This window comes from Cynoglossus semilaevis, chromosome 8 (genome assembly GCF_000523025.1).
Source record: "Cynoglossus semilaevis isolate Cse_v1.0 chromosome 8, Cse_v1.0, whole genome shotgun sequence".
NCBI lineage: Eukaryota > Metazoa > Chordata > Actinopteri > Pleuronectiformes > Cynoglossidae > Cynoglossus > Cynoglossus semilaevis.
Window position 1 is genome coordinate 25,603,686 of NC_024314.1, and position 23,300 is coordinate 25,626,985.

General features: G+C 40.4%; 2 protein-coding genes across 5 annotated transcripts; one reads left to right on the forward strand and one right to left on the reverse strand.

Annotated features, from left to right (window-relative positions):
* Window positions 1-204: 204 nt before the first annotated feature.
* slc37a3 (solute carrier family 37 member 3) lies at window positions 205-9,774 on the reverse strand. Its single transcript, XM_008315879.3, has 14 exons — window positions 9,651-9,774; window positions 7,586-7,846; window positions 6,730-6,844; window positions 6,131-6,223; window positions 5,970-6,053; window positions 5,592-5,737; window positions 5,117-5,213; window positions 4,401-4,485; window positions 3,951-4,153; window positions 3,685-3,826; window positions 3,066-3,167; window positions 2,764-2,963; window positions 2,572-2,637; window positions 205-1,679 (listed from the first exon to the last, which is right to left on the reverse strand). Exons 2-14 carry the CDS (start codon window positions 7,660-7,662, stop codon window positions 1,587-1,589), a joined length of 1,503 nt encoding a protein of 500 aa, XP_008314101.1. The 5' UTR covers window positions 7,663-7,846; window positions 9,651-9,774; the 3' UTR covers window positions 205-1,586.
* Window positions 9,775-9,912: 138 nt separating this feature from the next.
* LOC103382903 (DENN domain-containing protein 2A-like) lies at window positions 9,913-20,057 on the forward strand. Of its 4 annotated transcripts, none has more exons than XM_025057307.1 (20): window positions 9,913-10,015; window positions 12,106-12,177; window positions 13,182-14,207; window positions 14,295-14,386; window positions 14,946-15,079; window positions 15,156-15,368; window positions 15,488-15,581; window positions 15,663-15,713; window positions 15,807-16,018; window positions 16,211-16,320; window positions 16,493-16,562; window positions 17,244-17,321; window positions 17,417-17,557; window positions 17,665-17,813; window positions 18,560-18,737; window positions 18,845-18,886; window positions 18,958-19,066; window positions 19,143-19,412; window positions 19,492-19,578; window positions 19,666-20,057. In XM_025057307.1, the coding sequence occupies exons 2-20, from the start codon at window positions 12,119-12,121 to the stop codon at window positions 19,695-19,697; spliced, it is 3,147 nt and encodes a 1,048-aa protein (XP_024913075.1). In that variant the 5' UTR covers window positions 9,913-10,015; window positions 12,106-12,118; the 3' UTR covers window positions 19,698-20,057. The 4 variants fall into 4 exon arrangements, with proteins under 4 accessions (XP_024913075.1, XP_024913073.1, XP_024913074.1 ...); XM_025057305.1 differs by lacking the exon at window positions 9,913-10,015 and adding an exon at window positions 10,479-10,749; XM_025057306.1 differs by lacking the exon at window positions 9,913-10,015 and adding an exon at window positions 10,479-10,749 and having other exon boundaries at window positions 14,946-15,034; window positions 15,669-15,713.
* The last annotated feature ends 3,243 nt before the right edge of the window (window positions 20,058-23,300 follow it).

Below are 23,300 nucleotides of genomic sequence, written 5' to 3' on the forward strand. Positions count from 1 at the left end.
TTAAAGTTGTATCTGTTCAATAGAAAACAAACTTTAAGTAAACTTTAAGTGGTTGTATCTGTTCAATAGAAAACAAACTTTTTAAGTAAACCATTTTCTGCACAGAAAATGCATTTCACCAAGACGAGTTATTTTAACGCAATCAAGAAGTGTTCAAAAGGTTCCCAGCACCACCTAGAGGTTTTGTGCAACATTACAAAGATGTTTTCTGAACTTTTTTTTATTTACAACCATGTCATTTACAGTCACCTTGTGAAATTAAAAAGATGTAAACATGGATTATAAACAGTAAGAGTTGACCACAGATTATGATTTACATCCCATTATAGTTCAGACACATCAGAGGCTCAACCTTCATTCTAAAGAACTACATTAGCATCATCAACTCCACCTGTGATATATCACATTATGACATAGTGGCTCAAACGTACCCTTCATGTTAAACAGACTGTTGACGTACATCACTTCATACGTCTCTGTGTCAGTGTTTGGAAAATGAACAGTTTGATGTCAGTCTTTCATCTTCATCCAAGCAGAATTATTATAATTAATAAACAATGTCTTAAAACATCTTAAAATGTAAACTCAGGAAAGACACATTTTTCCTATTGTTACTTTGTGTGTAGTGTTGTCGCGTGAAGTACAGATAGTACAGCTCAGGTTTAAACTCGTAGAAAATAAAAAACTCCAACCGTCCAGAGTAAAGTAACATAAGAATATTTACACTGACTTTGTCTTCAGTTTTAAACAGAAGCATCTCCACCTCTGAACGATAACTCAACCATGAATTCTAATATAACTATCTAGATCTCTGCAGGGTGCTGTTACACAGTTTTGTCCTAGGACAGTGAAGGCATCACTGGCCCAGCTATCTGTGGTTATTTTGGTTGAACTGTTTTAGCCAATGAGATTCAGATGGCCGTGTCATGATAAAGTCTCATCATAAAAAAAAGAAAAAAAAAATTTTAAAAAAGGAATGATAAATTAAACAGTGGAAAAACCTACAAGAATAAACAAAGTCTTTGCGTTTAAAAAAGCTGAACAGGTCCCTCCCTCTCCCAAATAAAACTGTACAGCCATTAGGAAATTAAAAAAAAAAAGGCTAAAAATCACATCTAAACTGTGAGTTACTAACACCTCATTATTTAAGAATAATTTCTAATTAATCTAAAGAACGGAATAAATTAAATATAACACAGGTTGACGATAGGTCAAAGATGACCAACAGTTCACATTCTCTGTACTCTCAAGTACCTGTGCATTCAAAATATTGCACACTCAACCCCCCCAAATATGTACATTAGCATACTTTGAAGAGTCAGTTTCCCTTTAAAAACTCTAAACCTTCTCCCATCGACTTTGGCTGTACACGTCACGGGTGAATGTTCACATTCACATCGCAAAATTCCTGTGCTCAAAGACTGCGTCAGTTGATGTGGGTAAAGTGGGTAAAGCTCTGGGTCTGAAGGACCTGACTGACAGTAAACTTCCCACAACTCACCCACAGCTGCTCCTGAGCAGTGAGCAGACCTGCTGCGCTTTCACTCTCTGGAGATGACGTGGTCCGTCACCTCAGGGTCAGGGGTTCACAGCTGGTGTCGTCGCACTCGTCTGTCCCTCCACATGTCCTGTATCTCTCTGACCAGTAATGGAGTGATGAACAGAATGCTGCCCCCTGTCTGTTGCACAGATAACATAATTATGTCAAACACCTACTACTCACACTCAGAAGTCGGGCGGTGGACTCGGCGCTCTTCTGTGACTTGGACGAGGACTAGAACCTGTGACTGAAATCTGAAGGTTGGACCTTGACTTAACTATGATCTTCCTTCTGCATATTAGACTCAAAGTACTGGAACTCCAACCCGGTCTTCAAAGTAAAGTTTCCTTTTCTAACTTCTAACTCGGTTTGGTTTTTCAATTCTTGAAGACTGTGAATCAAAGATCTGGGGAGTCGACATGAACTCACCTTGTCCTAGAATCAGAAACCTTATCCCTGAAACAGAGATCTGACCTGGACTCAACCTAAAGTTTAGTTCAGTGACTTGGACTGAGATATGAAACGTGGGAGACTCGACTTTGACTCTATTTCAATTGTAACTTAAATCACTTGAACCTGACTTGGACTCGATATTATTTTCAACATCAGTGACTTGGACTCGGCTTACATTTTTACTTTACTGACTGGGACTTAAACTAGAAACCATTGGCCTCAAAGTCTTACTCAAACCCAGGGTATCCGAGGTGGACTCGAGCTTACTTTTCCTTGATGACTTCGACCTTAGTTACTAAATTTGGGGACTCGATTAAAGACTAACCGTAAATTTTTCTTCAGTTACTTGGACTAAAATGATCCTTGAAGTGAATTAAATTTAACCATGGAAAATGTAGCTAAAATAATCCCTAAAGACTCAAGTGGAGTCTGGATTAAAACACAGTCATAACATACACACAGAATTACACACCCCTCTTATTTACCCCAGCACCATTAAATGGTACCTGGTGACGACTAAAAGAACACCCCGTCATAACTGTCACTAATTCAGTCTAAGAAACGTAAAGTCCACTTACCATGACGACAAAGAAGTAGAACACAGTCATCCAGCCCAGCTTACTCTCAATGAGGGAAACCAGGTACTAGAAGGTGGTGGAGACACGGAACCAAACATTAGTCACGTTACTGTGACTCACTGTCAACATGATCCAATCATCCGATGAGCTGTAACAAAATATATGGTAAAGTACTTCCCAGTACTCCATTACCTGTCCAACTGCGGCTCCCATGCTCCCAGTTCCGTCTACTATTCCAGTGACTGTAGCCAGAGCCTCCTGGCTGCCCCTCAGCGCCTCCTGTCTGCCCAGGTCAGCAGATATAGCAGAGCAGATGATGTTGGACGGACCGCCCACGAAGAAACCCGTCAGTGCCAGGAGCACGCTGTTGATCAGCTTGTCATTAGGAGACCCTTAGACGGGAGACGGACATGACCAAGAAGTCAAGATATTTTTGTCTCATTTTTTAAAAAATACATTTGCACATGCCATGTATAAACCTGGCCAGAACTTACGGCTGTAGCCCACCAAAGCCCCCATGGCCAAGGCCAGACTGACCGTCAGCACCGGAGCTCTTTTTCCTACGAGGTCAGAGATCAGACCCAGAACAGTTCCACCTGACACACAGGAACAGCCAGTCAGAGAACACGTGAGCACAAGTCATGCTAATACAAACACGGCATCAGAGTGAAGTCACATGAAATAAAAAAAGAAATTAAGTATTTAAAAATTAGAATGAATTGGATTTTTATTCAGGGCCGCATAGAAATGTATTTTACAGAGCTGTTGTCCGTGGGATTAAAGTTCAGAATCTGAATTCATTTAGAAAATAAAAGAAGAAATGCATTTTTTTCTGCCTCAAAAATTTGAACTTTAATCTTGTTTATCCTTAACAAAATTATTTTATAATTAGAGTTCAAATTCAAACCTGTTATGCAATGAGGCTGACCTTTCTCTTAATTTTTTTTTGAAGAATATCAACACTCTGACCTCCAACATCAGAATGTTTCATGTGTTCTCACAGATACAGTTCTATAAAAATGAAATAAATTGGGACTCCCAATTTCTCCCAGAACCAGGCAACTGACTGTAGTGTTAAATTGTATTGTGTTATGAAGTAAAGATTCCACAAACCGGCGATTCCTCCCACATCGAACCACACAGACAGACGGTCGGCCTCCGCCTCCTTCCAGCCGTAGTTGCTGCTCAGGTAGAAAGGAAGCCAGAAGAAGAAGGAGTAGTTGACCAGCTTCAGACATGCGAACGCCAAAGAATACTGCAGTACACACAGAAACAAGAGAGGACACGGTTAAAAGATGTGGTACCTGGCCCCCCCTGGTGGTAAAATGGCTGCAGTTTGTGATTTTGTTTTTGGCTTTGTGTTGGAGCCTCAGACTCACCGGCAGAACTCCAGGCAGACAGAAGGCCTGGATGAAGCTGATGGGTTGAGGGGATTCAAACACCGGTTCATCTGCCTGCTGGATGGTCTGGCAGTGTTTGTCAAACACTTCCACCTCTTCCTCGTCGTCGCTCATCAGAGGCCTGTGGCTGTCTGCGTCCGTCTCCACTGGGCCAGGTCCAGTCTCCAACTCTATGCTCAAACCTGACACGTAAGCAGAGGCACCCAGAATAACAGAAGTGTCACAAACTGAGCAGGAGGTTTAAATGTTGGTCAGAACACAGACAGGGCAACACCACAGAGTTGTTGCTGCTGTTGTTGTTGTTGTTGTTGTTGTTGTTGTTGTTGTTGTTGTTGTTGTTGTTGTTGTTGTTGTTGTTGTTGTTGTTGTTGTTGTTGTTGTTGTTGTTGTTGTTGTTGTTGTTGTTGTTGTTGTTGTTGTTGTTCTTACCGACTTCTTTTGGGGAGGCTAGCAGACCAAAGAAAACCACAATCCCACCAGAAAACTGCACCACCGAGGTCACCAGGAAGGCGTACTGTACATGACACAGTGTTAATAAGAAGGTGCAAAATAAAAAAAATATATGTATATACATAATATTCATACAAATATATATACATAAATATATATAAATATATACAGTACATGTACATCTATACATATATGCACTTGGGGAGAAATGCTTAGCTGTACGTTCAGGTACCTGTGGCCGAGCCTGTAGTGGAATTTTGCTGTTTTTCCCATGATTCGTTGCTGAGCAATTGTGGATCAACTTGTTTTTTTGGTTTCCACCGAGCGTTTCGCCTTGAGCAACTTTTAGCCACTTTTAACCTTAATTTATGTAAGTTGGCTAACTTTAAGGTTATATAAAATTATGTTATATAAAACTTTGTGTTTTATAGTGGTATTTAAGACCATCCTGATTGGAATATTTATGGTACATTTAGAGGGTTTACAGGTATTTTTACTCAGAACTACTGCTTATTTTCTATCCCTGGAGGTCACCCAGGGTAACTGACAATTGCTGACCAGTGAGAGCTGCTGATCAGTGACATTTGCACATCTTAGGCCACGCAACAGGATATTTGTCTACAAAGCTGGGGGCTATGTTTCCTCTAGTAGTTCTATGATTTAAATATTCATGTCTGTGTGTGGGTGTCTGTTACCTCATATCCATATTTGAGCACACTGGAGGCTAAGAAAGCTCCCAGGATGTTGCCAACAGAGGCACAGGCGCTCCACAGACCAAACACAAACCCCCGCCTAAAAGGAAAAAAAAAAAAAAAATCATTATAATGTTTCAAGTCTTCTTTTTTCAAAATTTTATAGTGTTAAGTTTTTATTAAATTTTTGGGAAAATTGTTTTAAATGTAAAGAAAATGTAATAAGGTGACACACGAGTTTGTCAAAGAACAATTTTTGTTTTTCAAGTTCAGTGACTCTGGAAACCTGAGTCTAAATGACGTCTGTGTTTTGACATTTGACGCTGTGATAAATGGGCGTCTTTGTGCGAACTTCCAAAATTGGGTGTGGATAGAAAAAGCTCAAAAGTAAATGTCGGCAAACAGGGAGTTGTTTTGTTAGTTACTGAAAGCAGAGTCACGCGCAAACGGGTTTCCCGAGCACAGAAATGTCACACACCCCGACTTTCCGAACCAGTTGGCCATGACAGTCACCACGCAGGGCCACACAGTCGACTGCAGCAGCCCGTTCAACACCCACAGGCCGCAGTACAGGTAGATGTTGTAGATGTGGAGCCATTCAGTCAGAGTGCCAAAGACAAACTCCTGCAAACAGACACACATTTACTTGTAAATATTACATCATCAATGGCTGCCTAGTAATATAGTAGGTACAGAAATATGTGTAATTTTTTCTGTCTTCTTAATTCTAACATTGACTGTAATGGAGAAGAAGAAAGAAAAATAGCCGCCGCGTTTTTTTAATGTTTTTTATGTTAACTCAGTTTAAGTCCATTTATCTTTCTTATATAATAATAGCAATTACACCTGTACTCACCACTACAGCTGAGCCACACAGGCCGAAACACAGCATGTAGCGCAGATTGACTCTGTCCCCGATCACACCGCTCAAATACAGGCCCTGCGTGGACGAGAGAAATATTATTAAACTGCCAGTGATCAACTCCACTCAATCTACCAATGTCACCAACGACTTACAACAGCGTATGAAAAAAGAAAGATGGAGTCCAGGGCTCCCAGGAAGAGAGTCGCCTGCTTTTCATCTTCAAAGAGATGATTGTCCCCCCATGTCTGGAAAGGTCGGAAAAACAAAGTAAATGGTAGCGAAATGGCATGGCAGCTTGATATATGTACATACATATATATACATACATACATACAGTACATATATATACACACATACATATAGACATATATATACATACATATACAGACATATATACACAGATATATATATACACACACATATACATACATATATGTATATATATAAACATAGACATATGTCTATATATATATAAATAAAACTATATATATGTGTATATATATATATATATATATATTATATATATATATATATATATAATATATATATATATATATATACATATATACACCAGTTCTTGACTGTTCCCAAATTAAGCTCTAGTCATTGGCTAATTTTCCCAGAGGCTTTTTTAGTTTTTTTAAAGCTAAAGAGTCAACAGAGGATTAATAAACAGACTCGTTTTAGCGTGTATATAACTGTGGCAGTTGTCTTTTTCCGTTTGTTTTGTGCTTCAGGCCGTTCTTCCCACCTGGTCAGGTGACAGAGCTGATGTGCTGCCATTCTGCACTGACGGCGTCCACTGGGCTGAGATGCTCACTTTAACGTTGCTGAACGTCTTGCGCGATGCATGAAGCAACACATAGCTGTAGAGACAGAACACAAGACAGGCACAAGTAAAAAAATAAAAAATAAAAGGAGTAAAATATATCACAGTTAGTGAAATACCAACACAAAGAATAAATCTAAGGACATAAAAACCTGAGTTCTGCTTTTGATTGATATTTACTTCTGGATGAAATGACTCCAGATTATAAATTAGTTTATTGGATTTTACTGTGAGAATTATTAAGAAACTCGGTCAACGACACACACCAATGAGCAGTAATAAAATCCTCGGCTTTCTTCACTACTACTGTACTGCTAAGTTCACTACTGTACTGCTGAGTTCACTACTGTACTGCTCACAGGCTGCTGCAGACGTTGCTTTGCATTGCTGCTGATAAGCAGTGTCTGACAGCGACGGCACTGACCTGGGTCCAGACGTGGGACAGATTAACTACCAGTGGATGAACACGAATATGTGGCTCACACGGGCAGAATGACGTGCACAGTATATCCAATAATTACAGTGTCTTATCAACTTACCACTGCTTTAATTCAATGTAAATACAGATGTTATTTACACACGCTGCTGAAAAACTTTTCTGTTTTACCGAAGCAGCTCGAGCTTAAAAATACCATTTGGAAATGTAGTTCCCTGTTTTTTGTGAGTTCCATTGTTTTAAAAAAAAAATACAATTCATTCCAATGTTCCCTTTATACTCAAGTCCCGTACATTGTGACAATTTGTGGAGACACATAGTTTTGTTGTAAGTCTGTTTTACCTAAAGAAGGTGAGGAAAAATGCAACCAGATGATGATTGGTGTACTGTGACAAGCAGCCACAGCATGGGGAAGGCATCACAGGGGCAGGAGGGAGGAGGAAGAGGAGGCGTAGGATGAGGAACGAGGTAGCGGACAGATGAGGTCGTCAGGGAGGAAAATAAAAAAACAGCAACAGGACCAGGACAGGATACAAGGGCAGCTACGGTCCCCACTAGTCCAGACGGAACAAGCACATCACCAGAACAACAACAAAGCTGTGCCTGGAGAACAAAGACAGCAATGAGAACTCAGGTGATCACTTTGAGCCAAAAAACAGTGTCAGTATCAAGTGTGGTAGTCTTGTGCCAATAGATACTCCACGATTGGCCAGTGTTCTCCCACTGCAATTCAGTGTCTTGTCAAAAATATCAACAGTTTGGAGACACGTTAAAATCAGGGACAAAGACAGGAGAAGACCTACTGTGTGATTTGTTGTTTTGCAATTATAATAAAACAACAACAAAACCCAAGAAACACTTGAAAGACCTGCCTGCGCTCTGAATATGCCAATGTCTCTTCTCGGTTTAACGTCACAGTGTATTGACGAGGAGTTCACACCTCAAAAAGTCACTTTTCTGTGGAGCACTATTCACTGAACCATAGAAACTGTGACACTTGTTTACTGGAAACCAAGAGACAAAGCAGGTTTTTTCAATTTAAAATATGCTATCAGTGTAAAAGCTCTGCTCACTTTCTGTCCAAGTGGCTGTGTTAACTATGCAAAAAGTCTTAATTTTTAAATTAGAATTAGACTTGTAGAACATTGTTTGGAATTAATAAGAAGAAAACAAAACTCTAAGTATTTTCCCTCACTGTGGTTTATGTTAACACAGCTCACACCTACATACTGCAGGTCACCTGATTACCCACAGTGCCAACTATACAACACTGCCTTACAGTCATGGCATATATTTTGAATCCTAACATGAAGAAATATCAGTGAGGGCATTAGTACATACTGAACCATGTACTCTAAGTAACTGGTATCAATGGGCCCAGTGTTGCAGGATACCACCTGGAGATATTTTCCTCTCCTTTGGTCAGTTGAGCTACTGCGAACTAGCTCATGCTTTTCTGTTCCGTTAAATAAAATGTTAAAATTGTAATTGTTATTACTGTGCTACAAAAAACTGGCCCCTGAGACACGACAGATGCAAAACGTTGACAAATAATCCGTGTCAGTGCCGATACCTCAAGGCTGTGTAAATGGAAAAGTGCAGTTGAATTAATTAACCACACAAGAGACAAGTTGTGTGTACTTCAATGCAAGTACTGTACGTACTGTACCTGCTATGACTTTAACAGATACTTCATATGAAAGTGAACAGCTTTGCTCAATAACCTGGTGGACTGTACAGTGGACTGTACAGTAGTTTGCAGAAGACACTGACTCCACCCAGAAAAGCCATCCTGTCTGCCAACCTTATCTATCTAAGCTTGAACCTAAAAATCAAGCGCAAATAAAACTGTCACAATCAGACACATGACTTTGCCCTTTCTTTATAGACACAGGGCAACGTCTGAGTGTCAACACACAATTTGAATGGCATCTAATCAGAAAAGACGCAATAATAAACAGTAAGCTTCTCTTGAAAAATAATCTTTAATTACACTAAAAAAAACTCAACAGAAGGTAGAACGTTATCTTCCACTGAGTAAGTGGTAAAAATGGAGATTTATAGCTTGTTTATTTCTTAGGTAGTTCCTGTTGTTGACGTCGCTTTGCTTTATTATATATACAACTTTATCACAACATCACGTTACATTTTATTATAAAAGCAAGGCCACTAGCACAATGCATTCGGCTACATATTCAATTAGTGCTATTTTAATCAAATGGTTCTAATTAATCCGACTTGTTAGTCGGTGCTCTTCTCTACCTGAGACACTGCACATAACGTTCTGTACCACAACTTCCGGGTTGGTTTACAGCAAAAACACTCAATAAAACGAACACCAACACGCAGAGACTAAACATATGATCGAATTCACATCAGTGGCGAAATAAAAGAGTGTATTTCTTACGTATACGTGGAGGCGCCGTTGCGTTAGCTGCCACTCCGTGTGCAGCAGCGGGCGTGTTTGCTTCACTCAGCGAAAGATGCTTTTTCCTTTCATGTGAGCTTTGCATGTCAGCGGCTGCGGGAGAGAACAGAGGAGCGCTGCTGACACTAGCAGGACAGGGGTGGTACTGCACGAGACGCACGCAGACGGACAGCTGCTCGGCTCCCACCTGTCACTGTGACATTTGTCAAGTACAGCAACTTACTATTGGCTGCTGAAGAGTACTTTAAAACATGCACCGCCAAAATACTTTATTTCAACATTGCAACAGGAACTCTACTGTACTTAACTTGTGCTGTACTTCAATACTGGGCAGTTCCATAAAGGTACGTTTTTCCGGTCAGTGTGACTATCTGACATCATCCTGCTTATCTTTGTATAAAACAGCATATACATATATATGTATGTAGCTATATAAATTTAAATTAATTATTTTAGTTTTTCTTATATTTATATATTTTATATATATATTTAAGAATATATTCGGTCTATAGTTTGTTTTTATAATTAGATATTTAATTTTATGATGTTTCCAAAGATATAGAAGTTCTTTATTTATTATGAGCCACGTTCATTTTCCTTAATCAAAGCTGTAAAGGTTATACATTTTCTGCTGAGTACATTGTATATTTGTGATTTATGATGTGGACACCATATAGACATTTTCAATATTTTTTTGCAAAGAGCAGTAAGCTGTAGCTAAACTGTTAGGGAGAAAGGAACAGAGAGAGGGTAAGAGAGAGAGAAAGAGAGAGGGAGAGAGAGAGAGAGAGAGAGAGAGAGAGAGAGAGAGAGAGGCATGGGGCATAAGAGTCATGTTCATAGTGTATAAGGGAAGAGAGAGAAAGAATGGAAACTGGAGATTAACCCAGTTTCTTATTCAGCAGTCTGTGGTGACGATGAACTCAGATTAGGTTTAGATCGAATCAGAAACAGTTGTTTTGCCGACATTAACTCTTGGGACATGGAGAATCGTCCAATGGATACTGTAACGGTCGAATCTTTGGAAAATTGCTGCCATGTTATCAATGACCACATGGAGTCCATACCACAGCAAGAGGTAGGAATTGTTAACTCTGTTTAAAGTGTGATATTTTTAATTGGTATATGTATCTAGTCACATTGTAATTTGGAGTACAGTATATCTTATCCAAAATAGTCTGTGGTAGACTCAGAGGATGGTGGTAGGTGGAGGATGGTCACTGGAAAAGTGACCATGTGGAGTACAGTATATCTTATCCAAAATAATCTGTGGTAGACTCAGCGGATGGTGGTAGAGACTGGAAAAGTGACCATATCCTTATGAAACCATAATCAACTTTTATAAGTAATTCAACAATCTGTGATAAAAAAAATAGTTGAGTTCTAATCTGTCAACTAAAATTAATTAAAATGAATAAAGCTGTTGCTTTGATCTCATCATTTTGGAGGCAATTATGAGATTTATCACCCTTAGACTTGGGTGACAGAACACATCTGCTACAGCAGCTGTTCTTCTCTGAACGTCCTGCAGTAATCCAACATCTTCATGTCATTTTCCCTTAAACTTATCTGCTGTTCTGCCGCTCTGAGGGCTGTAAAGAACGGCACAGTCGTCAGGACAACATGTCGTCTTAACAAACGACACCATTTCCAGAGCTGGGAAAATCTCCTTTAGGGCACTGAACTTGAAAACATTAGCCTCAGTGAGGTGAAAATGGTCGTCGCTACAGGAAGTACGAAGCATTTTTTGTTGCTGCCGGGGTCAAAGGAAAAGTCGTCAGTGTGAGAATCAGGCGGTGGTGTTGAGCAGAGGGAATGAATCAGTGACCGCTGTTGAAATGTTGCTGCGAGTGACGAGTAGCAGGACCTCGGCTGCTAACAAAACTACTGAAGGTTTTCTGATAAATAAGTCAATCTACATACTGTATATGTCGACGATGTGTGCAGTATTTTCCCACAATTTTTCACAGAAATTTTGAACTTTTTCGAATATCTTTTTGCTAGCATTTAGGTTTTAATAAACATTTAAGACATTTTCTACTAAATTTCTTTATATTTTCTAAGAACATCTATGTTACTTTTATGGCAATCTTTATGTTACGTGAGTTAGCTTTTGGCTAAATCTTAGCTATTAAGGTTACATTTGACTTTTCCGGCCTAATTCTTTTTTTAACTTATTCTACTTCAAGGTGCTTTCCATATCTTTTTTTAACAAATCAACTCTAGAATAAACACAGTGAGCTTAAGATTTAGTGTGTGAAACTTTTTGTGAACTGGAGTCACACCGCACAGTGAGTCAAAGGCAATCCTAGTATTGAATTAATATCACACCGCACAGTGAGTCAAAGGCAATCTTAGTGTTGAAACTCTGAGGAATTAATACAGTAACACTGCATGTGTCTGAATGACAACTGCTTCCTATCCTCTCCTTCAGGTGTGCAGTGATCATGGAGGCCACCGGGAGAACGAAAACAAAGCAGGACCGCATTTATTCTACTGTCAACAGGTTGGTATCTGAGGAACGGGATCGTATTACTGTAGTTAAAAAAAAAACAACAAAAACTCCTGCTGAGCCTGAGAACCATGGGATTGAGTTACTCCTCACTCCTCACGTCCATTAATACAAAAAATATAAAAATATCATCAACTCCAGGTCTTCTCATTTCCTCTGGTTTATTTATATCAGTAAAACTCTTTGATAAAATGGGCTGCGGTCCAAGCGTGTGTTTATTTAGCGAGGCTGATGAGAAGAAGATGTTTGGTCGTAGGGTTATCCTGGATGGATTTTCCCAGAGAAGAATATCATCCATTAACGTTATCCTGGATGGATTTTCCCAGAGAAAAATATCATCCATTAACTATGGTTTTTTTTTGTTGTTGTTTTTTTGGAACCATGGAAAAGTGCAACGATCTTAAATTTGTTATTCAGCTACTTAGAGATTTTTTAGACTGTGCTTTCGTACACGTAGGGTTGATGTTGCCATGGTTTCACAATGGGATGTAGAATCAACATCGCCATCAAATCAACATCAGATGACAGTGAATGAGAGTTTAAGAAGAAATACGTGTTTTTCTGAATGTAGAAAAGGGACCCTAAGAAATTGAAGTGGAAGAATATGACTGATTTATAAATAAATTAATCATAATAGGTTATGATTATGATTCATGATAGTTTATAAATAAATTAATCATAATAGGTTATTCATGATAGTAATTATAAGTAATTATACTGTATGTCAAGGGTCACCAACTATATTTGTCGAAGGACCGGAATTTTTGTGGACAGACATTTTGGGAGCTGGACCCTCGAAAATGATAAAAAGAAAAAAAATTTTGGTCACCAGTTGATAATCACTGATATATGTAATTATATTAACAATGATGTGTTAAAGTAGTTGTGTATTTTGTCAGATATTCCTTTACACCAATTTCTTTCCTTTCTTTCTTTGTTTTTTTCAAACTTTGTTCAATTTTCCAAATGCTAACTTTTTATTTTTACTCCTTGTTTAGTCTTAAGAAAACGCCTGGAGAAAGAAGACGTTTCCACATCCTAGAGGTAAACAAGAGAGCTGAGCACAAAGGAAAGGTTACACCACCGCTTCCTTTTACCACATTAGAGAATCTGTTCAGAGACTCGGTGATGGCTCACAGAAGACAGGACCTCGATGATCACTACAGTGACAACAGCAGCTCTCTGGTGGGCAGCACGCTGTCCAGATCCAACGGAGGAAACATAAAGGACAAAATATCTCTGTGGGAGAGAAATGAACCTTCTCATTCAGCCATGACTTCAGGTTCCGCAGGTCAGGGCACTCTGAAAAGGACAGAACAACGGACAAGAAATCCTTCTGCTGAGCTGGAAGACGACAGCTCCAAGGAAGAGTCAAGCGAGGAAAAGGAAAAGAGAAAAAACGGCCTGAAAGACTCTAAAGTTAAACCAAGACCGTGTTCACCAGCTGAAAATGGGAAACAACCAAAAGAGACATTCAGGAACGGTTCGCTCTTTAAAAACCACCTGGAGAAGGACTCTAATATAAAACACAGTAGAGATCTGGATAAAGAGAATGTGGAGAAGGTCAGAAGTTCAGGGCAGGGTCCAGCAATGGAGCCTAAGCAGCAGCAGGAGGTGGTAGGAGTAATGAAGAAAACCACGGACAAGAGAGCTGCGGAAAAAAGCAACCAAGAGACGAGGGCGGTGTTCAGTCTCTTTAAGAAACTTGAAGCCATGGGGGAGAACAGTGGGAGAACTCCCCCAGAGCTGGGGAACTACTTCAGCCCTCCTGGTAAGGACAAACAGGTGGAGAAGAGGAAGAAAGAGGAGCATCCGAAAGAACACGTGTACACGGAACCTGGGTCGCTGCCCATCAACCCGGTCCCAAAACCCAAACGGACTTTCCAGCATCCTGCCGTTGAGCACAGGGGATCGAACCTGAGACCAATCAGAGGAGAGAGGAACCTGCCGCCTCTGCCATCCACGTCCACGAGATCTTCTGGGGTCTCCAGGAGAACCAGGCCCGAGAGAGTCAACATCAACAGGTAATGAGTCGACCAGACTGGGCCACATGATGGTTTGTGGTGAGCTCCCAAGATAGAAGATGATGATTGTTTTCTGTCTGTTCACAGGAGGTCGTTTGAGTTCAGAGACCACGAAGGGTCCATCGAGTCGCTCCTCTGTCGTTCTCTGTCACAGGAACATCACTACGAGGACATCCTGGGTCAGACATCATGTGATCTTTACTGGTGGCCAAACATGATCTGTTTCTTGGATCATTCATTACAAAAACCTTTTCACCACAAGGTGGTGTGTGGTGTTTTTAATCATAATCTTAAAAACTAGAGGTTTCAGGCGACCCCATTTGAATTCCAGATGACCCCATGTGGGGTTGCGACCCCAAGATTGAAAAACACTGACGTAAACTATTTTGGTATTATTTGAGTCATTTGTTATTATGACCCTAGAGTCGAGACTTTAACTGCAACCTTGTATACCTGTATGTATCAGCTGTTTATGCACTACTTTGTGGTTATTTTGTATTACAGTATTTCAGTATTTATGTAAGTACTGTAAGTATTATAACTGTCTCACTAAAGATAAATTATAGCTTGTTTACTCTGTGAGTCATGTGGCAACATTTTCAAAAAAAGGGATAATTATTTTAACTTATTGAAATTATCTTAATTCACTTTTTAAGCCAACCGACAGTTTTTTCTATTATTTAAAATGATTTATTTTATTATTTAAATTAATACTTCAAATATTTGCTCTTTCTGTAGATACTTCCAAAGAGAACCCATATGAAGACATAGAGTTGGAGAGTCAGTGCTCCCAGCAGTCTTTGCCCCCCTCCCCTGGGGCTGACAAGGTTAAGACATCTTTGCCCCCCTCCCCTGGGGCTGACAACTACAAGGTTAAGACACGACACACTAACACTTATGGTCGGAGGTACATTTAAATATATATTATTATAATTTTTTTGTTTTTAGTTCTCAAAACCAGGCTTCTTCAGGACGAATTCTGGCAAAAGCCTAAAACAGGCAGATGTGCAGAAAACCTACCTACAGTCCCACAGATCCAACAGAGGGGGCGTTGCATCTCCCCCCCAGCTCAGCCCTCCCTGCACCCCTACTGCTCCTGAACACACGTCCACCTGGACGCAAGGGGATCCCTGCAACCGCACCTGCCGCAGGATACCCACGGTGTGTGTTTGGTACCCCACCTTACCCCCAAACAGACCATCATGTCACCTGCCTGAGAGTTTTTCCAAGAACAAAAACAATCATACTCACAGAGACTCTGAATGTTCTCTCTCCACCAGATGGTGCTGAGAATCAACAGCATCTTTGAAGGTCGTGTTAGGAAGAAACACCTTAGGAGGATCTATCACTACGCTGAGACAAGCTCTGGTCGAGGTGAGTACTGTGACGTCTGCCCCTGCCAACAAAAGTAAATACAAATTTGTTTTGGTGGATAAATGAACTTTTTCTCCATAGCAACAGATGACAACAGCGACTCTGAGAGTGAAATTGAAGAAAGAGGAAGAGGTAGAGATGTGACCTTTTTAACCTCCACTGTATGGATTAGTTTGACTGTTTATATTTATGTTGACATATAATGAACTACTTCTCCTCTTCTAGCTCACCGTCACCGCCTTGTGGCGGTGAAGTCCAGACTGAACCAGCAAAATCAGAGCCATGTTCACTCTAATGGCACTGACAGCAGAAAAGGCTGTTTGGAAAAGGAGCGGAATCAGCGCAAGCTCTTTGAGTATTTTCTGGTAGTTTCGCTGCAGAAGTCGAAGAATGGCGCCCTCTATCTGCCACAGGTCACACAGCAGTTCCCGCCAAAGGTCTGTGAACCTCATCTTACATTTTTTTGCGTATAGTTTGTTTTTTTGGCGTCCAAGGTTTCGAAGAAAACATCTGTTCAAGACTAATTTATGATTTTATAATTAAAAAAAATTGATATACTGATACTGAAGCAGTGAAATAGTACTGATGCTACTGTTTTTTAAAAAATATGATGAATTGTATGTTCACAGCTGGAGAGGAACTTCAAGTTCATGAAGGAAACAGAGGATCAGCTGAAGATCATTCCTCAGTTTTGTTTCCCTGACGCCAAAGACTGGGAGTCGGTGGACGATTACCCGAGGTGAGAGCGTCCACGCCTATTCTCTGGGGCAAACAGTAGTAAATACTCCACCTAGAGGCCATGTAAAAAGACAAGGAAACAGTTATTAACCATGGCACTAAAACATCACTTTAATGCAGTTTCCATTTGTGATGATTCTAATACAGCTGTCTTGGTCGATTGTGTCTCACAGTGAGATGTTCTCCTTTGTTCTGACCGGAGAGGATGGGAGCAGGAGGTTCGGATACTGCCGGCGCTTACTGGTAAATGAAAGTGAACACAACAAATACAGTGAGAGTGGTGATGTTGGACAGGAAGTGGACAAATACCACGGTGACGGCTGAATAAATAAACTTGCCAAAATAGTCGACGTGCCTGTGGGAAAACAGTCCATCTCAGAGACTGGGAGGAAGTGTGTGAGTCTGGGAAAGTGTGTTTGAGTGTACGGTAGGAGTCTCTGTGTGTGTCCCAGCAACTCTGAGTGTATTTTCAGTCGTCCTTATGTATTTGATTGTGTGTGGAAATGTTCCCTAGAGCAGGGATTCTTAACCTTTTTGACCTTGAGGCCCAAATGTTAGAGTAGAAAGTGGCCGGGGACCCATTACCTAACACTAACAAATAGCAAAATGTAATCTTCTGTCCAAACTTATTGCTACAGCTAGCGTAGAGACATTCTCTCTTTATTGGAGCTGACCACCACCACCATGTGGTTGAGAGCTGCATTGTAACTTCTCATAGATACCATATCTCTGGTCATGTTGAGGTGATAATCTAAAAGTCACTTGTGGCCCTATAGATGGTGCTGGCGTTCAAAGTTTGGGCCGTGCCCCTTTGGTTAAGAATCTCAGGCCTAGGCCAAAATTTAAAAAAAAAAGAATTTCACCTTCCTTTTACTTTTAGCCTGCTAATGCTAAAGGATATGAACTCTCCTTTCTTCTCTTCAGCCAAGTGGGAAAGGCAAACGTCTACCAGAGGTCTACTGTATCGTCAGCCATCTTGGCTGTTTCAACCTGTTCTCAAAGGTCCAGTCACGTTCCCTTCACTTCACAGTAAGAAAAACGGGGGAATAAATACGTTCTCAAAGTTTCTGTGTTTGTGTTCATGTTCACAACTGAAGGTGTTGGATGAGGTGGAGAGACGCAGAGCTCTGTCTCCAGCCTTGGTGCAGCCTTTCATGAGAGCCATCATGGAGGCCCAGTTTCCAGCACCAGGCAGAACTATCACTGTCAAAACCTTCCTCCCTGGTTCAGGCACTGAGGTGAGTCAGAAAAACAAAACAAAACAGGTTTATGGTGGCTTCAACGTCAGTATGGCTCTAAAGCAACTATTTCATTCATTTCTTTGATATAAAAACTAATTCCGTAGGTGATGGAGCTCTGTCGTCCCTCTGACTCCCGCCTGGAGCATGTGGACTTTGAATGTCTCTTCTCGTGTTTAAGTCTGCGCCTCCTTCTTGGAGTGTTTGGTTCTCTGCTGCTGGAGAGAAGAGTCATCTTCACTGCCGACAACCTCAGGTCAGACATTTACTCCGCAGGATTGTCCAACCATCATTAAAATATCGGGAGAAGACAGACTGATGCATATCTCGACTTATCTTAACTATTTTTTGTATTTTTTAAAATTTCACTTATTTGCATAGATGGGGCACAACACACAAGGGGATAAAAAAAAAGTATTTTTATATTGCTCCAAGAACGTGGCATAGAAATATTCTGACACCGTGCTTCCTGTTCTGGAGCGGAGTTCAGTTTGTTTGTTCCACATTAAAAATACCAGTGGGAATCAGAGAGCGTAGTCGTACTTAAAAAAACAACAAAGAATGCGAGTCAAGTGACGTAAATGGAATACAAATATGAGGATTACTGGAAATGTGGCGTTTGGGAATACCCAACAATACCGTACACTGCCCTCATGTGTTGAGGACGAGCATGTGTTTGCATATTCAGGAAAAAATACTTCATAAATCCTACATATTACTCTTGTTTCAAGACGTACTTAGCATAAAACGACTATAATAGACTATAATAACTTCGAGTTAAACTTACACTCAAATAGAAGCGTGAATTGTTTTTAATAACTTTAAACAAAGTCAATTTTCTTTAATTAAAGAGCAGGTATTTTACTAACAGGCGGCCATATTGGATTGCCGTTTTTTTCACATGAATCCACAGTAGTCAAATAAACAAAACGTAGGAGTCGAACACAAAAAATCTGCGTGTTCCTTACGTTAAAAAATAATACATTTTCTTACTTCTTGTAGTACCCTCTCCCAGTGTTGTCACGCGGTGGTGGCGCTCTTGTACCCCTTTGTATGGCAGCACACTTACATCCCTGTGTTGCCCTCGGCTATGCTGGACATCGTCTGCACTCCGACCCCGTTTATTGTGGGCCTGTTGTCCAGCTCTCTGCCCCAGCTCACTGAACTGCCCCTGGAGGAGGTGAGTAATATGAGTTATTAAGGAAAACAGGATATTATTCACAGCTGTAAACAGAAGTGTGACGTCATTAAGGTGCATTACATTACTGTCGTTTTTGTTATTCTTAGGTCCTTGTTGTGGATCTGGGCAAGAGTCGGTTTCTCAGACAGGTAGGTTAGACTGAGCAGTGTTTCAGACTGTACATTTCTACACTGGGATTTCACCTGTTTGTTCTGTGTAGTTGGATGACGAGGACTCCATCCTGCCATTGAAGCTTCAGTCAGCACTGGAGAATGTTCTAGAACGGAGGAAAGAGCTCGCAAATGAGCGAGGAGGAGACGCAGCTTCTGGTATGACATCACAGGACAAAAGAAAAAAAAAGAATTGAACAAAAAAACATTTCACATTCTTGTAACTTTTCTTCAGATTCTGCACACCTGAGCACCGTTGTGTCCGAGGCCTTTGTCCGTTTTTTCGTGGAGCTGGTAGGCCATTATCCGCTCTTCATCACTGGCGAACGGGAAGACGGGTACTCGTCCTCGTCCTCCTCCCCTGTGCCCTGCGCCTTCCAGTGGGAACGTTTCAGGAAATCCATCCCGTCCAAGACTGTCCGCCGCTTCCTGGAGGTGTTCATGGAGACCCAGATGTTCAGCTGCTTCATTCAGGAGCGGGAGCTCTACCAGTACACCTTAAAAGGTACACGAGGGAGTAGCAGTCAGATACAGTACTGAGGTCAGATACTGTGATCATGATCCTGTCTTTTCTTTGGTCCTAGGACTGTTTGAAGTCAGGGTACAGGAATATCTGGACTCCATTCATGAGAACGAACACCGGAGAGTGAACAGGTTCCTCAAAGGCCTCGGTAAGAATCTGAGTCTGATAGAAATACAATTAATAGAGGATTAATTTATTGTTGGGTCTTTTACACTTTGGGTCTTTTTTTTTTCAGGAAACAAAATGAAATTTCTGTCCAAGAAATGAAGCAACACGACTCTTGACCAGCAATGACACGAGAATAAATAACAAACAAACCCAGAAGGGACTTTAGTTCAGTACCAGCCCAGGGACCGTCCTCCAATGACTGACTGACAGATGGAAGCTGCAGTGATTAACAACCTGTTTAAAGTCCTTTTTATTATTATTATTTTATATATTTGTCATATAAATATACAGTAATTTATAGTTTACTTATTTTGTCAATGTACTATTATTTGACTTGAACGTTTGTAGGTACGATGTCTTTTTTAATCCAGCAGAGGGCAGTAGTTGATTTTCTCTGGTTAAATGATCTCGCTGACAGGGATTGACCAGTGGCCTGTTTTACTGCTTTTAAATTTTCTATGGGTTGATTTTCTCTGGTTAAATGATCTCGTTGACAGGGATTAACCAGCGGCCTGTTTTACTGCTCTTAAATTTTCTTTAGACAAAATGATGTAAAATATTACAAAGGAATAAACAGTTACAATTAAATAATATAATAAAAAAATTTCGAGGGTTTATTTTCAAAAACACATCTCAGTTAATTCAACTTTAAGCCTCCCAGTTTGTAGATTTACAGGATATTTTTGCATTACAATATTGTGATAAAAATTACAGGTTAAAATCCTGAGAGGGAAAAAAAGGATTTAAAAAAAGAAAATTCATCTGTTATCCTGGTGTGTTTGGTTTTATTTGATCATCCTGGTGTCAGAGGAGGTGGCAGCCTCGCTATTTTAGTTTTTGAGTCATAGAAACAAAGCACTTTTTTTTTGCCAGAGTAGAGAAACACTCATCTGAGCCAGCACGAAAACAGATCACAGGTGCAGAGCAGAGCACAGACCAGTGATGTGTGAAAAAATGCTTTAAAAATATAAGAGATGGACATATTTGTAGTCATTTATCAATTATTTCCTATTTTAAACAGACAAAATATTATAAACATTTCTAAAAATTGACATCATGTTTGAGTAAACACAAATATAATTTTATTTTTGCAGTGACGGAAGTCGCCCCCTACTGAATGCATGACATTTGAGCTAAGGTACAAGGATACTTCCCTCTGCCACCGTTTTCTATTTTTGAATTTTTTTTGGAAATGTTAGGGTAAAAAATATTTGCTTCTGGATAACAGACCCACTAGGTGGCAGTATTGGGACTGAAATTATACTCGCTGTGGTTAAATTTCTTTTTTTTCTTCTTTGCAATCTCTAGTTTGGAAAAGCTACATTTTTTACTTGTGGTTCTGAATGTTGTAGAATTAGCGTATATTTATTTATGTCACACATAAACATATGTTTTCTCCATATATTGACGCATCAAGTAAAATCAGCTAAAATGCAGTTTCCAAAAGGACTGTTGTTGTTTATGGTGAAGCTGCTGAGCTCATCCCACAGCTCTGGCTGGGGGGAGAGTGGGGGTGGAGTTAGTGTGAGTCTTGCATCAGACTGAAATAATTGGGAAACCACTGCCGTACAACACTTATGTGAGGAGAACCTGTCACAGGATAACAAATGTGAAAAGCGTACCACAGCTTCCTATCCGGCTCCCAAGGTGGGAAAGCTGCCGTGTTCGGGACAGGAGGCGTCTCAGGAAGATGGATGTACGTGGTGAGAGAGGATCACCGACGGCGGCAGAAATGTTTGCTCAACTCACTCAGGGCTTCAGAGGCCCCGGGTGCGTGTTTGTGTATGTGTGCAGACGGGAGAACACCAAACCCAAAATGTCACATACAGTTTCCTGCTAAACACCTGGCTCCTGCCCAACGCAACTGGCTCGTTAGTGCGGACGTAATTATGGTTTATGGTTTAATTCCAGTGAGCAGGAGTTGAGTCCCTTTAGCTCATATCCTGCCCTGTTGTATTTCCACTCTGTGTGGGATATTCTGACCACCGTGAACACAAATGTCACGCATCTGCAGCCAGTGAGTCAGAGCGCTCTTATCTGCAATCCTCCAAAAAAGAACTCATTTGAGCAAACAGTCATCAATTATTATCAGACCAACTGCAGTTATGAAGCGATCAGACTGAAAATAGACTCAAAATCAATGTACGAAAAGTCTTCATAACAAACCTTAAAAGACCAAAAGTAGCAACAAGTTTCAGTGTCCACACAGTATTGAACTCGACATAAAAACTAGAGAGAGGGAAGAGACATGCTTTGTTTCAATGACTGAAAAACGAAAACGCTAGAGGCCACGTTAGCTCACCACAACTCGCCCAAAAGTATATAATACACACAAATTTAAATTTTACTGAGTGATGTGTAAAAGAGAAAGTAATATTTTTTACTCTTCAAAGTATTGTCTGATTTACGTAATGTACCTTTAATTGGAAATTCAACAACTGAAAAATGGTTTCGTCTGAATTAATGTACCTTTAATTGGAAATTCAACAAATGAAAAATGGTTTCGTCTGAATTAAAGAAAAACAATCAAACAAAACTATTCCACTGACCACCATACAGCTGAGAGCACCACCTACAAAACTATTCCACTGACCACCATACACTTGCAGCTGAGAGCACCACCTTGTGTGTGTAAATGCAGAGCTGCAAAATAAGGGTGTCATCTGCGTACATATAAACCTTTTTAACAACAGTGACTCCAGATGGACCTCATCAGGCAGTGAACCTGGATTAAAAGTGAAACCATCGACTTAGGTAGCTATTACGGCACTTTACGGCATTTTGTTTTCTTTTTTGAAACCAGTCCTGAGTCAAGAATCTCTGCTCCTGTCGTGTGCGATAGACATTCATCTGATTCGAAATCAAAGTCAAGTTGCTCATTAAAATCAACCGGCAATTAAATTGCAAAAAGAAATTGAAGTGACCTCATTTCAAAACATGCAAACACGCATTTCAACCTCTCCAGCGGTTGCCTCTGCTAATTACGTGATTTATAGAGTAATCTGTGGCGGCAGGGAGGTGCGACGGCCGAGCGCCATTTCACATCCATCACAATAAAATGTGTAATGTCATTTTCCATCATTTTGTTTTGCTCCTTTTCTCTCCTTTAGCTTTTTCTCACAAAAAAAACCCAAAAAAACTTGAACCCAAAAACGAAACGTCTGCGTTAGCGATGCGAGTGTGTGCAGGAAAAGAAGTTGGGTTGCCGTTGGAGCGTAACTCCCAGGTGCCACATTCAATCAGGAGCAAATTATCCTAGTGTTGCCCCTGATATTTATGTTGTCACAACACACATATGATACCTGACATTTCCTGTGGAGTTCTCCCTAACGTGGAAACCCAAGAGGCCATGATTGGGTCTGAGGCCTGGGGTTTTTTTTTTTTTTAATTGTCTGAAAGCGGTTTCTGTGGGAGCAGAATTATAAATGAGTAAAAAAGGAGGAAAGTTGTTAAAAAAAAAAAAGGTCACGGAGGAAGTTTAGGGGAAAAAAAGGCTTTGAGTTTGATGGATGAGAAACAAATCCTTGACCTTGCACACTCAGAAAGTGCATGCACACGTGCAGCAAACACACACACACACACACACACAGCAAACATGCAGCCGTCAGCTTGTTTTTCTCCGCTGCAGGTGCAGCGTCCAGCTGCAGCTCTGCCATGCATGCCAGCAAACTGAATCATTTCCCACCACTTTTTTTTTTCCAG